The 16,065-nt window shown below is 47.7% G+C and overlaps 1 protein-coding gene across 3 annotated transcripts in view; it reads left to right on the forward strand.

Annotated features, from left to right (window-relative positions):
* Positions 1-10,724, forward strand: part of LOC135905742 (tachykinin-like peptides receptor 86C) — a 108,930-nt gene extending 98,206 nt beyond the window's left edge. For all 3 annotated transcript variants that reach the window (XM_070533940.1, XM_065436757.1, XM_065436758.1), the window contains 2 exons: positions 8,462-8,658; positions 10,247-10,724. In XM_070533940.1, the coding sequence (XP_070390041.1) occupies positions 8,462-8,658; positions 10,247-10,481 (432 nt within the window). In that variant the 3' untranslated portion in view covers positions 10,482-10,724. The remainder of the gene's footprint in view (positions 1-8,461; positions 8,659-10,246) is intronic.
* The last annotated feature ends 5,341 nt before the right edge of the window (positions 10,725-16,065 follow it).

Raw genomic sequence — 16,065 nt, forward strand, 5'->3', positions numbered from 1 at the left:
CTCTACCGCCGCTGACCTTCGGAGACTTGGCGTATACCCGACAACCGCATAGCGATACTGCATCAGTGCGAGTCTCTTGTATCATGATTATACCGGGCTTGCGTGCTACTTGTGTTATGTGTTGCTGCAAGACTACCCTCTTGCTAGCGAAACCATTACAGTTCCAGTGCCAGGTCAGGAGACCCTTCACTGCTGTAGTTGTTGCTGTTGCTGGAGCGGCCATGATTGTTGCTGATTCTACTGCTGCGTTATTTGCTGCATTGCGTTCGTTAACTGCTGACACGTCTGCTCGATGGCGGCGAACCTGTCGTTAATCATCTTGGTGAAGTTTGTCTTAATATCATCTTCAAGCCCATCGAGGTGTTCCTCGATTTGGTCGGCCTTGCCTTTCAGGTTGTCCACCCGGTCGTTCTCGATCGCTCGTCCCTTGGGTGCCGGTTCCTTCTCAGCGGGTGTGGATGGTACAGCGCTGCTGACGCTGGGTGTGGGTTCACATGACAGCGCTTGGGGCATTTCGTTATTGGTGGAACAGGTCGTCAGAAGCTTCTTGATTTCCGCGATCTCGTTTGCCATCTTGCTAATAGTAGCCTCTTGCCTACTGACTTTCATCTAGAGCTCGTTGTTCTTGCGCCGGAGTGCCTCGTTGGCTTCCTTCAACGTCCTCATCACCTCGTCTTCCCTCGTCTTGCTGTTGTTGCCATCGACGGTCTTGGTGCTGCTAATGGTCTTCATCGTTGCAGTGGTATTGGAGGTGGTGGTGGTGGTACCCCCCTGTGCTTTCTTGGCACCGTGCCTTGGTGCATCGGCCCAGCTCACGTGGTCACGTGACTGTGATCGCTTACGGCTAAGGCTACGCTGTCTACTCTAGCTGGCACTGCGATTCGAGCCGAAACGTGACGCGCGGCGACTAGCTGGACCAGCAGGTGTTGCGGTTGCTGACATCAGCGATGGAAATTCTTCTGCTCTGAGAGACGTTCGTTGTTGCTGCTGCGCTTGTTCGGCCGTCTTGCGCTCCCATCGCCTCTTTGTAACTACGTTTGGGACCTTGTACCTATTCTTGCAAACCTTGTCACCGGTCAGATGTGGCCCTCCGCACAATCTGCAAGTGGGGGTACATCAATGGTCCTCCTTGGGGTCAACGGCCCGGCAAGCAAAGCAAGCCCTCATGTGAGGGTTTAGACAAACGTCGCGGCGGTGGCCCACCTTTCCGCACTGCTTACATACATCGAATTGTTTTTGATATAGGCTGCACTTGGTGAGAACGGGACCATAGCACACGGAATTCAGGACCTTCAGGCCCTTGAAAGCCACGATGACTGTGGTCGAGCTACCAAGTGCCAAGGGATTTCTCGAGTTAACAATGTTCCGGTCGATTACGGCCGTGAAGTCCTCTATTGGGATACCTCTAATAACGCCTTTAACGGTGCCATATGGCGCGGTTTGATATGCGCCAACCACGTGTTCCTTGCCACCAATGCAGATCGATTTTATCTCGGCGTAACGTGACGCACGTATATAGTCGGGGGTACTCACCACCATGATGTTTTGTTGCAAGTTGGGGCAGAAGGTGTCCGCTGCTCCGTCCTCCCTTGATATGTTCGCCGCCGTCATGATGGCCGATGCCACGGTGGCGGTCTGAGTCCTTGCGATGTTAAGGCGTCCCCGAGGCCACACCATCACCTTGGTCTCCTCCCTCGGTAGAGCGTCCGGCATCCCTGCTGCCCTTGTCACCGAAGCTTTCGCGTTCCTTGAAAAGTTCTTCGTAGTAGGTCTTGGCTGGCGAGCGGCAGTCCCCTCGCCGGCCAAGGTCTTTATACGCCGGCCTACGTGCGACCAGTCTGCATCATCGTTGAATTTCTTGGAAAAATTTCTTCCCCTCGAACTTCAACACAAATCTGGCTAACGCCAGAATTCACCGGGTCTCGAACAATGGACATCTCCATCTCGGTCGACATGTTTGTACAGCCGCCGCCCGAAGACGTTGGCCTTCCCTCGCAGAGGTTAGGCCTGGCTATGGGCAGTCCCAAGCTGTTCAATTAGGCTTAGATTAGGAGGAAATCGGGAAATTAGCGTGGTCATGAGAGATGGGATTTCACAGACAGTGGTTCGCGCCATACCATTTCAGAGTGCTTCTAAAGTATACTTCCCATGCATAAATGAATCAACAAGCAGCTGTGTAAAGTTCCAACAGGTTTATTCTATTTCTCACCATTGACGTACTCTCCGCGTTTTTGTCGATAAGTGTATACAATCTTATAATGATGTGCTTTTATGATTTCTGCAGAAAGCTGTATTTTCTATGCGGGCAAGCCTGCGCAATCAGTTTTCTTCACGTTAAATTAAATTATGGGGTTTTACGTACCAACACGATCTAATTATGAGGCACGCAGTAGTGGCGGATTCCATTATAATTTGGACCAGCTGGGGTTATTTAATGCGCACCTAAATGTAAGAACACGGGTGTTTTCGCCCCCATCGAAATGCGGCCGCCGAGGCCGCGATTCGATCCCGCAACCTCGTGCTCAGCAGCCCAACACCCCAGCCACTTAGAAACCACGACGGTTTTTTTTTTTCACGTTTCCTACTGTATTATAACCGCCGTGTAACGTATTCTTTGCCTCTGAGCATTCAGTGCCGTCAATCATTTTGCTTTTGCCTGCGTGCATGCCAGTCAACGTCACCCGACGACCGCAATATAGCATGCGAACGGTTATGGCGGTTCGCTAGACGCAGTCAGTGGCTCTGTGGAGGTCTTTTATCAGCGAAATCTGGTTAGCGGCATAGACTAATGGGGCAGTCGTGGCATTGTAGTGCGAAAACATAGCAGACTACAATGAAAACAAAGAACAAACAAGACTTTACTAAGGAAGCATTTTTCACCTTTTTTTCTTCATACGCGCGCGACGCTATTCGCACTTGCAATGAATCAAAGAAATCAAATTGTTTTTCTTTTCAAAAGGGCTCACAGACAAGCTTAGTCGGCTGGGGTCTTTTGTAAAGGACGCATGCGGGCGCAGGAAGTCTGGAAGGACTTCTTGTTTCCATACGTGCTGCTGTAGGGAGCTGAAAGCCTTGAGTCTTTGAAGTTAAATGCCATCTTGCAACTGCTCTTTTCTACCCAAGAATGCGTCCATATCAGTACTGTTTTCATCACTTGCCATACTTTCATTGTACTGTACTTATTTATTCGAGGATATTGAATCGCATGCAGGATCATAAGGGGCAGAGAATGCGCGGAATATAAATTTTCATCAATACATGAATCACGCAGTTCAACATCAATAAATATACTAAAATGAACTTATTTGCTTTTTAGACAATAAGATAGAATGTTGCATTACAGCATCATTAGAAGGATTATTACAATCTATAATAGTTAAAGGAAAGGAATGAATAGAGAGAGAAAGCAAGGACAGGAAAGGCAGGGAGTACAATCAGAAGAGCACCCGGTTTGCTACCCTACACTGGGGGTGGAAAGAGAGAAAAGGGAGAGAGTAAGCACTGAGTGCGTGTGGGTGGTACACTATACACAGGGACACTATAAACAGGGATACTATAAATGGTCTCTTAAGCCGGTGCACTTTAAATATTGTACTCGTGCACGAATCGCTTTTCGTGCCAGGGACGGGTGTGGCCACGGTCCGAGTATCTTTGACTCGGTCAACTCGGCATCCGCGGATCTTCGTTGTTGTACCGCCTCGGCTTCGCGCTCCCTCACGGCGAGGTCGGCACGTCGACGACGAGCCCTTTCTCAAGCTAGTTCCCGGCGGCGTTCATCAAACACCGCCTGTTATTCGGCCGAACGCACGATGCGTGACCCGCTCTCGCTGCTGTTACTTCAACGCGGCCTGCTGTTCGGCAGGACGAACCAAGCGCGGCCTCCCCATCTGAATGCCGGGCCTGAACTGGCGGTAAACGGTGGGTGTGAGGCGAGCGAACACGCGATCTCACCGTTTTCTTCCTCCGGAGGGAGCGGATGCCCGTGATTGGCTCGCGCCTTGTGCTGCGTCTACTTCCTCAGGCATATAAAACCCTGCTTTAGAGGTCACGTATTATGAGCGGACAGTGGCTGCATCGGCTAGCGTGGTGGTCTCGCAACCCGGATGCCGGTGCTTCGAGTCCGCAGCCCGACAAGCAATTCTTATTTCCGCGCGGCTTGGGTTTTTTCCTAGGGCAACACCAACACCGACGCCCACACGAGCGAGGTAAAACAAGCTCCGCTTGAAAAATAATTAGGAAGGAGGAGGAGGAATAAACTTTTATTCTACAGCCAGCACTTTATGATGGCCGGGCCTAAGCCTCCCATGAAGGGACGTCGAGGGCTTGCCTCGCCGCCGCCTCACGGGCGTGCTGGGTCGCCCAGGTTTGATCGTCGAGGGCGGAGCTCCACAGAGCCTCATGCAACCTCGATGAGAGAGTCGTGGTGTTAGTCTGTGTGTACGGTGCTGGGCACTCCCACAGCATATGCGGAAGCGTAGCCGGGTGAATGCCACAGCACCGGCAGTTGGGGGTAGTGTAGACGTCTGGAAACATAAGGTGGAGGCGGGTGGGTGAAGGATACGTGCTTGTTTGTAGCAGACGCAGGTTGGTAGCCTGCGCCCGCTGAACTTGGGGTGAGGCGGGGGGAAGGTTCGGCGGCTGAGGTAAAAGGTCGTAAAGACATCGTTATAAGTTGTCACATTGTCCCTGGTGCCCAACTCATCTCCGGTGACTCCGGCGAGGTTGACTAGGCCTCGCGCAATGGAGTGAGTGACCTCATTGAGATTGGAGAGGTGTGGGTGGACAGGACCCGCATGGGCCGGTATCCATGTTAGGGAGATTATGCTGTCTTTAGAGTGTGATGCCTGGCAGAGGATGCGAAGAGCTTAGGGAGAAATACGGCCTTTGCTGAAGTTAGTGACGGCTGAGCGAGAGTCACACACGATGGTGTGTCAGGTGGGATCTAAAGTGGCCAGTGCGATGGCCACTTCTTCAGCCATCTCGGCAGGTGGGGTAGTGACGCTGGAGGTGTGGTATATGACTCCATCGCGTATGGCGACGGCCACAAATCGTGTACCATGGGAATATTGGGCTGCATCAACAAATGCGACGCCAGGTACGTGAGCAAGGGCTTTTATGATAGCTCCGGCCCGAGCTTAGCGCTGGGCCCTGTTATATTCAGGGTGCATGTTTCTAGGGATAGGGTCTATGTAGATGTAGCTACGGATGTCGGTCGGGATCAGTTGTTCGGGGCCCTGTTGCTGATGATAGGTGAAGCCAAGCGTGGATAGAATAAAGCGTCCCGTTTCAGTAAGGGTGAGCCGTTCAAGCTGAGAGCATTGTTGGGCTTCAATGACTTCGGAAAGGTTGCTATGAGCTCCCAGTTAGTTGAAGAGTTCAGTGCTGGTGCAATGCGGGAGGCCAAGTGCTTGCTTGAAGACCCCTCGTATGAGGATGTCGAGCTTGTTTTGCTCAGCCCGGTACCAGTTGAGGTACGCAGCAACGTAGGTAATGTGACATATGACAAAGGATTGGACGAGGCGGAGAAGGCTTTCTTCTTTGAGTCCTCCTCGTCGGTTACAGATACGTTTAAGAAGTCGTAAAGGTGTTTTGAGATTGGGCACAGATCTTGTTGAGAGCCAAGGCATTGGAGCCGTTGGTAGAGAGGGTGAGACCGAGGACCGGGATACTAGGGGCGTGTCGGATAGGAGTGCCATCTTGAAGGCATAGGGTGATGGGGTCACAGGGTCGGTGATCAGATTGGTGTTTGGGAGAGCGACCCCGCTGAATGGGCTTGTAGAGCAGTAGCTCCGATTTAGCCGACGAACAGAGCAATCCGGTCCCTTGGAGATAGGCTTGAACCGTGTCAATCGCCGTTTGTAGGGCTGACTCCACTTGGCCATCACTGCCTCGGTACGACCAGATGGCGATGTCGTTGGCGTAGATGGTATGGTTGATATTGTCGACTCGTTGTAGTTGCTGGGCAAGACCAATCATGACTAAGTTAAAGAGCATGGGAGAGATAACTGAACCTTGCGGGGTGCCTTTGCTGCCAAGGGGAAGCTGGTCTGATCGTAAATCCCCGGCCGAGAGGGTGGCCGTGCGATTGGAGAGAAAGTCACGAATGTAATTGTAGGCTCGCTCTCCGAGGTGGAGGTTGTAGACCAGGTCAAGGATAGCTGCATGGGAAATGTTATCAAAGGCTTGAGTGAGGTCGAGTCCGAGGATGGCTTTCATGTTACGGGAACGATCGTTTAGCACTTGATGTTTGAGCTGCAACATAGCGTCTTGAATAGAAACGTGAGGGCGAAATCCAATGATGGTGTGGCGATAAAGAGTTTTTTCGAGGTGACTGTTGATGCGTGCTAAGAAGGCGTGTTCCATTACCTTGCCTACGCATGAAGTGTGGGAGATGGGCCTTAGGTTATTGAGGCTAGATAGTTTGCCAGGCTTTGGGATTAGGATAACGTTGGCAGTCTTCCAGGCAGCTGGGAGGGCGCCAGTGCGCCAGCAATCAGACACGGACTCGTCATCGAGATTGCGAAAGGTTTTGTTAGTGACCCCGTCTGGCCCTGGAGCAGAACGACCGGTAAGCTTGCGAAGAGCAGCATGCATTTCAGATGCGCTGAAATCGGCGTCTGGTGTAGGGTTGGGATTACCGATGTAATTGCTGTGTGGACTGACTTGTTCCTTGGGGATATATCTGGTGCAGAGGTAGTCAAGCACCTGTTGTGGACCTTGCTTAAGGGTCTCCGTGGTGCGGGTGGTGCGGGTGGTGGTATTATCAAGCAGATGTTTGAGGAGTTTCCACGAGGAGGGGCGATGAAGTTGTCCATCCACCATGTTACACAGCTCAGTCCATTGTTACCGGTTGAGGTTTTGACAATGCTCCTCGATGGCTGTGTTGAGTTTGGAGATCTTACTTCTGAGGGCGCTGCCCCTTCCATCGAGCTAGGATGGAGGCCTTAGCCTCCAGAAGATGGGCGAGGTGGCTATCCATGCGTTCAACTGAGGCATCTGTAGTTACCACCCGAGTGGCCATTTGAACATCATTGAACATCATTTGAACTTCATTATTCTGCGAATGCTGTGCTGCCTAAAGCATTGCATATGACAACAGCTTCTTTAGAGCCGTTTGAAAAATCCGCGAGGTGCGACGTAGCTGAAGTTATACCAGTGTTTGCGCATGTGTCAAAATTGTGAACGACGGAAGCAATATTTTCTTGATCCAAGGTCGTTTCGTGCTGATGCTTCGATTCCAGAGCGGTGGGCTCCGTAAGCCGGCAGGTGAGTCACAGCGCATGCGTGAAAACAGGCGTCACTTGAAGCAACGCGGCGATAGGATCTGCGCGGAAAAGATAAGAGCCTTCATCAGCATCCTACCTGTCGAGCTCACCGGTACGATTTTTATTAGTAAGCCGGAAAAATAAGAACCATCATCTCTGCTTAGCATGCTACTTGGTGTGTAGAGACCATTTCTTTCCGGAACCTCCGGCCCTGACAAAGACAAGTCCTATTGGCATCAGAGACACATCCCTTGTTCGATAATTGTTCACCGGTTTGTTGCTTGTGGGATTAGTAATTGTGCAAGCAACTCATTCCCATAGAAACCGTGCTTCTTTTCAGCTCACTGTAGACGCTGTAGACGCTGTTGTTGAAACCCGAAATTCTCGGACTTGAATGGATGGAGCGCAGACTGTAACTTCAATGATCTGTACTACCTTCAAGTTCAGTATGCACTTTGTAAGACCGCTTTGAATCGTGTTTATTGCGTCTTCGATTACTGACTGGTCTATCTCGATGGTACGCAACTTCACTGTGTCCCTTGTAGATGGGTGTCCTTTTCTGAAGGCCTACTGTTTCCGTATTTTCATGGTGGACAGTGTGCAGCGTTTGCGACTGTTACAGAGACCATATAACATATACTCATCTATTGCCATTCCTTTGGTAATGAGAGACAAACATTGCGTGCCGCTTTCAGAACAGAGCGTTCACAGGTAAAAAAAAGTATTTTGGAAAAGACAAAGAAAACGGGATAAACGATAAAGAGGAAAAATACCATGAACTCGACCATCATCAGAGCACTGGGCCACAAGAGCACTGTTTCTCTTTTTAAAGTTGTGTTAACTCTGCATGTGCCTTTGATTTGCGTGGTGAACGCTGTTGTGTGTGCACGCGCATCACTTGTTATTCTTGAAACTTTCCTTTTTCTTCTTTTCTACTCTCTCCCTGTGTAGGATAGCAAACCAGGAGCAACCTGTTTAACCTGCCTACCATTCTTTTACTACTTCTCTCTCTCTCTCTGCTCTGATATGCGGACACTTAAGCGTAAGTGGAGGAGTGGAAGAGTGAACATACGAAATTACGGAAGAGTGCATGTCACGTGAACCGGCATAGAACCGTTTGTCCTGTCTTAGCTCGGTGCTTCTATGTGCCGTTATAAGGGCTGAACCTACACGTGCAACGTTGCGTGCGTGCGCAGGTGGTGAAGATGTTGATGACCGTGGTCATCTTGTTTACGGTCTCATGGCTGCCGTACCACGCCTACTTCATCTACTTGTTCCACCACCCGGGTGCCGCCTACGCGGACTGCATCCAGCACGTCTACCTGGCCATGTACTGGCTTGCCATGGCGCATACTACGTACAACCCCATCGTGTACTATTGCATGAACCAGAGGTCAGTACTGCATGAAAGGAGATAGACCCTCTTCCCAGTTCAAGTGGCTGAGTCGCAAGCTATCAATGCTGACGTTCCGTAGCTGCTTGGAAAAAGATAGTTGCAGTGGTTGGGGTGCGATCATATCTGCGCGGGCGCTAAAGCTCGCAATGGCGCGGACATGAGAATAAAACACTTTCCACTGCTACATAAATATACAATCATTACGGCAGGCTAAACGATATGATTTCATGTAATTAACTGCTGAGCGTCTAAAATTTAGCTTGGTATTATTGTTTCCATAACAGCGTGAAAAAAAAAACTGCCACATTGCGAAGTTGCAGATGTTTCGTTTAAGTTCCCTTGTAACTCTTTCAAGAAGAAGCAATATAGTGTCAAAATTGATCACGTGCAAGTGTATTCATTCTGCATACAGCAAGTGGCTTTTAATCATCTCGACAGCCCGGGTGTCCCAGCTAACTTAAGCCAGAGGTTAAATATATGCAAATGCCGTTTAGCTGGACAAAACAAAGGTAGTGTTGTTTGCCCTCCCTTGGAAACACACGCAAACTATCTTTTTCATTGGGCCTAATTAGATAATTACTCTTAATTAGACAATCAGCGTCTTAAATATTATAGTTAGAGGAAAAGTGTCCGTGAGAAAAATGTAGGGCGATATGAAAAACCCCCGATACAGCTTTCTGTTGCTCAATAACTGCTAAATAAATGTTTTCCCGAGTTTGAAAGAAGCACGCGAATATAGGCAATTGTGTCCCGAGCAGCCAGTCGCGCGGCAATTTTGCATATATTCGGGAACTTCTTTCACGCTCGGAAAAACACTTTTATGTAGCACGTACTGAGGAACAGAAGGCTGTACCGGGAGTTTTTCGTGTTGCTGTACAATTTTCTCATTGGCAGTTTTCATCTAATCATAATGTTTGAGAAGTTGATTAGTTAACTAAGACTAACTTTGTAATTAGGCGGAATGCAAAACTACTCTGAGTTTCTCCAAGCGACGGCAAACAACATTACCTTGTTTCTGTCCAGTCCCGTGGCATTTGCATGTTTTTAAAGTTTGGCTCAAATGAAACACCCTGCATGATCTTTGGAAGAGAATGGATAAATGTGAGCTTGAATGTGTAGGCGGCTTGAAATTATTATTCAACCAAGACGGGTGGCTTGTGCGAGTCATGATGAAAATTAAGAAGTAATGAATTCTAGCGAACCTACACACCAGGGACGGCATACCTAGACCCAAATACGGGCTCTCAACATCGTAGGGTAGCATTTTCTACCTTTGACATCCTTGCTGGGTATATCCCAAATCTGATTTCTGAGTTTACCACAGCGTTCACATAACACTGGAATCTAAACATTTTCCCAGAATCCCCTGTCGGCTTCCGTTAATTAAAAAGTAAATAACGTGTTTCGAAATGTTAGGTGTAATAAATTGATTAAGCCTGATGTTTACACCTGATATTTGTTTTTGATTCACTTTACGGTTATGAACAGACGAGCATTTAGAGCCCCTTACTGTGCAGAGAGCGGGAGTAATACGCCCTCATGCCCCAACAACGGGCGCTCTATATCTAAGGATCATGATTCGCAGGTTCAAGCGGTACTTCAGGCGCTTCCTGTGCTTCTGCGTGCGTTCGCTGGAGCCGGGAGACGAGCGCCAGCACAGCCTCGCCCACAGCCGGTGCAGCGTCGCCAGCAGGACTCGAAGCCTCCGGCCGGGTCCCATGACGAAATCAGGAGACGTGACCACCGTGAACCACGTTCGCATCTGTCGCAGCGTGCCATTATCGACCCCGACAACGGAGTACACCGGTGTCCACATGTAAACGAAAGCAGCGACTTGAGACCCTGAAAAACAAGCTCGAGTCCGGCAAGATACAGAACCGAGAACCCGATACTTCCAAGGCTGTCCTGTTATAGCTGTCGTGCTGTGCGCCTACATCGACCATCAAAATCTCAACTATATGGCTGCAGCTAAACTATGTACTTACGGTTTTTTTTTCAGTGAAAGACGTATCCAACAGAGACACTGCATCACAGAAGATAGAATAAAGCGGCAACAGAATCAAGAGCGGTCGACTTCATTAAAACGTTCCGCACACAGTACCAGCCTTTTATGCACTTTCTGTATTATAGTTACGCATAAATTATGTAGAAACGATACAATATCTACAAGATATGGTACTAATGGTATACAGAAAGCACATGGAACTGTGTGACTTCATTAGGAAATGTTTGAACATGGAGTGTGGGCGCGAAGAAATATTTTTATAAACATACTTTATTTGCTCCATGCAACACATCGCACAGTGTAATCTACTGCAGCAAATGACACTGTGGGTGTCCTGGACCCGTGCTCAAAAACGCTTTGTACGAAAGCGTTTCGTCAGATCAGGCATCGCTTAACCGAAGTAGGAAATATAATATGGTGAAGGTTGCCGGCTCATAACAAATGGTTCTTGTGAGCAAACGTATTTGTGAATTTGACCTCTGACTGCTATCGAATAGTTCGTTATAAAATAACCACTTTTGGCTCATGTGGAGAACTGGGGCATGGGGTTCACTCGAAATCTTATGATCCCTCACACAACGATTGTGACCGGCACAAGGAAGCGCTCTGGGCTACCATTCACGTCAGCTTTCTGGCGACATCGTTTGGTACTAGAACGTAGCGTTTCGACACACATAGGAATGACAGCTACATGCGCTTCAGGATAACATACTGTGACATTCTGTTTTAATTTCGATGCTTGTGTAGAAGTAGTAGTCTGGTTAATTAAGCGACATCTTAAAGGTTTTGGTTTTCGTTGATAGTGCATTGTTTTATATTATGGGGGAAAAAAAGACGCCTACTGCTCTAAACTGCACAAAGGGATTTGGTGCAGAAGTAACTTTGTTTGTTTGGTAATTTCTTATACAGTATCGAAAATTTCAAGTTCGGTAACGTTATTTATTTTGTGGCATAACAGGCGCTGAAGCCCACGTGGTCCACTGGTCGCCACACCTAGTATCAGCAGACAGGCAAGCCGCACATTCTGGAAAGTCATAAGCCCACGACTGCAGCCGCCGACACCTTCCCGTATTCAGCCCAGCGGGCCGGAAACGAAACACAGAAGTAGCTTGTGTACATTACTGAGCAGAAGCCCAGTGCTTAAGAGGAAGCTTTAGCTCCGGTGCTCTTATCTAAATACATGTAAAAGGAGAATTCGTTTTTCTTGGCAACCACTGCGCCAAATTTGACGAGATTTGTTGAATTTAAAAGACAGACTTAAAATCTAGTGGCTATTGGTTGCGAATTTTCGATTTAGGTCCTCATTTTTTAAAATAAAAAGATGGCAAAAACGACAATCTTCAAGAAACGAAGCTATCAAGTTCACAACTCTGTAACTCAGCAACGAAAACTGATAATACAATTCTGTAAATTGCATCTAATAGTACATCTAAAGCAGACAAAGTCGATTTGTTACTCATGAATCTAAAGAAAATTAGTAATATGGAAATGCAGTTTTTGTAGAACCCTTGTAAACAATGTAAAAAATTCACTTACGATATAAAATGACACATCGAATTTGTCCGCTTTCAACGGTCTGATGGATGTCGTTTACAGAAACGCGATATATGTTCTTGATGCAGAGCTATTAATTTGTAAACTTCGTGCTTCTATTTTTTTCATACTATCGCATTTTTTTGAAAATCCTTGTAACAAAATTCAGGCCCTAAATCGAAATTCCGCTTCCAACAGTCGCTAGATTTTAACTATCTTACTCAAATGCAACATATTTCATTAAAATTGGTCCAGGGGTTGTCTCAGAAAAGTTTTTCCGTTTGACATGTATTTGAATAGGCCGCGTCGGAGTTGGGCCCCAGCTAAAGCTTCCTCTAAAGCACCGCTGTTATGAGTGTAAATAAGCATGCACACTGGCCTGGGCGCGCATCAGTGACTATCATCATTTGTTGCGAAGCAAGGTGAGTGGCAAAATGAACACATGAAATGAAATGAAACGAAACGAACACATGAGATGGCAAATGAAAGGTTTTCTTGCTGCTGAGCGCGAGGTCGCGGGTTCGGTTCTCGGTCACTGTGGCCACATTCTGATGGCGGCGAGTTGCAAAAACGCCTGTGGTAGTTAGATTTAGGTCTAAGTTAAAGAACGACCGGGGGTTAAAATTATTCCGGAGCGCCTCCAATACGGCGTCCCGCTTCCGTTTCGTCTTAGGGACGCCAAACGCCAGAATATGAATAATTATTTTAAGCAAATTTTAACCATTCTTATTTTTCGTCTTATTCTTCTCCTAATTTCTTAGTTCTCATAATCGCTATATTGTAAAAATGTATCACAGCAGCGACACCATTAAAAGAACCACACACACACACACACACACACACACACACACACACACACACACATATATATATATATATATATATATATATATATATATATATATATATGAGGATTATGACGTAACTAGTTATACCTACTCAGGTGCCAGCGCACAGGTTGCTCTTTTCACCGGCTGAAAACCTAAGGAGCTTGCCATGGTTAATGAGAGAAGTAAAAAAAGCGCCTTCTATCGCGAATGCATGTCGTAAAGTGACGAAGCTGCCAATCTCTAGTATTCGCGCATGTTTAGTTTTGTGGCTAAAAACAGAAAAATATTTTTTAAGGTAGAGTGTTGTCCTGATAATGGCAATAACGTTATTGGCAAGAAAGAAATAAGCAAAGCACACCAAAGCAGCGTTTCTACACTGACGTCTCTGTACATTTTTGTCACCGTTACATTAAAGAAACCGCTGAGTAAATCAGAAGGAATCGCGGAAGTGCATATCTTGTACAAGTGGGAGGTGCAGTCTCGGGGGTATTACTCATTACTCAGCAGGGGTATTACTCGTTGAATCGCCTCCTCTGTAACTGAGGAATGAAAAAAAATTAGGTCCTTCAATTTGAATGCGAGCAACGGAGAAGACGCTTGTCAAAATTATTACAACGCAACCATGGGAAGCTCTACGAACTCCTTATACCCATCCCAAGTAAGCTCTATTGTTCTCGGCTAAAAGACAAGGCGCGGAATTGAATTCCGGCCGCGGCGGCCGCATTTCGCTGGAGGGGGAATGCAAAAGCTCCCATGTGCCATCCATTGGGTGCACGTTAAAGAACCTCAGGGAGTAAAAATCCGGAGTCCCCTCCTACGGCGTGCCTCATGATGATATCGTTTTGACACGTACAACCCCAAAATTTATTCTTTTTTTTTTAAGAAAGGACCCCATGTGATGACCAAAGAAGACAAAGGTACTCTAGTTTTGGTACCTCCTATGACTAATATTTGCTCAAGTTACCTAACATATCGCGGTACTTGGCGTACGAGCAAGGAAAGGATGTTTAATCGTGCGTATATTTAATCTGTAATATGTGCTTCCTAGATGCTTGCACCGCCTTATAGCGGACATTTAATTTCACCTCTCTCCCTGCTCAAACTGTTCTTCCAGTCAATGGCATTCTCCGATCTTGAGAAACGACTTACTTGAGCGTTGGCTACCACAAGAGCTGAAATAAGAGAAAAGCGTGAACGACACGATTAAAGAAATTCCCTACAAATTGTGCGAATCAGTTTCTTGGTATTTTCAGATTTCGTACAGTACAGATTCCGTCTCTCTAAAGTAACAAGTCCATGAAAACACGTGAAGGTTATTATTTTTTTACGAGTACGGCTTTCAATTCGCAAACGCTCTGTCCTGTTTTGCTTTGTTTCTGGGCCTGAGAGTATACATTCGCACTGAGAGCGAATCCGAATGAGTTTCTCGAACTCATTCGATTGCGGAAGTCATTCGGTGCTAATGACATGAATTATCGCTGTGTAGCGACCGAATAATGTCATTCGATGCTAATGCCATTCGATTCGAATGACATTAAAACGACCAGTGTGACAGGGGTATTACTCAGTCTATTTTTTTCTTTTTCCCTTAACTAATGGATTAGCTATGTTTAATTAATCAACTTTTTAAGTATTGGCTGCAGACCCCAGGTGTGACACGCAAAGTTGTAGAGCACCATGAGAAACCTCCCTATAAATTGTTTCCAACACGATATATCTCACGTGGTCATTTCTTCCCCGTTCCAAAGAAAGCCCGTGAAATATGAAAAAAAAAATGGCTGTGGCTTAGGTAAGGTTAAGCCCAGGATGCGAAGCATACTAGCCTTTATTTTAGTTGTTGAACCACTGTTTAGCCTGGTGAACTGCTGTTGCTTGGCTATATTTGGTTCGGCTAGACGAAGAAACAACTCATGCATTACTTCTTCGCCTTCAAGAGTGGAACGCGACAGCGTTCCCGTCGACCCGCCAAGGGGTGTAAGACAATGGGCTACAGGGCAGCGACTACGCGCCCCGCATTGGACGCGGTGAGCGTCGAGCAAAGCAGCGTTCGGCGCGGCAACGAAATGTGCGCCTGAGCAAGAGACGCACGCCTTAGAAACAGCGCGTTTCTAAGGCAACACCGCATTCACTAGAGGCGCTTTTGTACCGCTTTGAAGCGTTGTACTCGTGGCTCAGTGGTAGCGTCTCCGTCCCACACTCCGGAGACCCTGGTTCGATTCCCACCCAGCCCGTCTTGCAAGAGTTGAGCCAAAGCCACTTCTCCTCTGTCGTGACGTCACGGTGTCACGTGATTTCATGGTCACCGCCGCGCCTGAGGAGCTGGGTTGAGCCCTCGTTCTCCTCTGTCGTGACGTCACGGTGTCACGTGATTTCATGGTCACCGCCGCGCCTGAGGAGCTGGGTTGAGCCCTCGTAATATGCTTCGCATAAAAAGTGATGGCGCGATTGCGCACTGTTATTGAGCTGCTCTCAAGAGTGCGATGGATGAACAAGGTCGGCTGCGGTGAGACTGGCCCGCGACAGGGCGTTATGCTTGTTATAGGCATAGAGAAAGGGTGCAGGTATCTGGGCATGCAGCTTTCATCGCATGATGGCGCGAATGCCGAAGCGATAAAGCGTCTAAGGAGACGAAAGAGAACAAGAACATAGCTTTAAATTTTTATGCTTGAAATGGACAAGAGCTGGCTGCCTGCCGACGGAGTGTGATGAGGTCGGGTGGGGAGGCGGCGTTATGGGGGGGGGGGGGGCGCAATGATTTTTCAGTCACCTTCAATCCAAAAAGCGCCCTTTGATTGTAATGCGTGTTCGAAGAGGTCACCATCTGTTGCACTTAACATTTGGCATCTCATAGCATCATGGTATCAGGGATGGAGTTGCCGACTTATTTTTTTCTTTTAGGTTTTTTAATGTTGTGGTTTGTGTCCGGTATACGTGGTCCTTAATCCGCCGTGGTTGCTCAGAGGCTATGGTGTTAGACTGCTGAGCACGAGGTCGCGGGATCGAATCCCGGCCACGGCGGCCGCATTTCGATGGGGG

This window comes from Dermacentor albipictus, chromosome 1 (assembly GCF_038994185.2).
Source record: "Dermacentor albipictus isolate Rhodes 1998 colony chromosome 1, USDA_Dalb.pri_finalv2, whole genome shotgun sequence".
Taxonomy (NCBI): Eukaryota; Metazoa; Arthropoda; class Arachnida; order Ixodida; family Ixodidae; genus Dermacentor; species Dermacentor albipictus.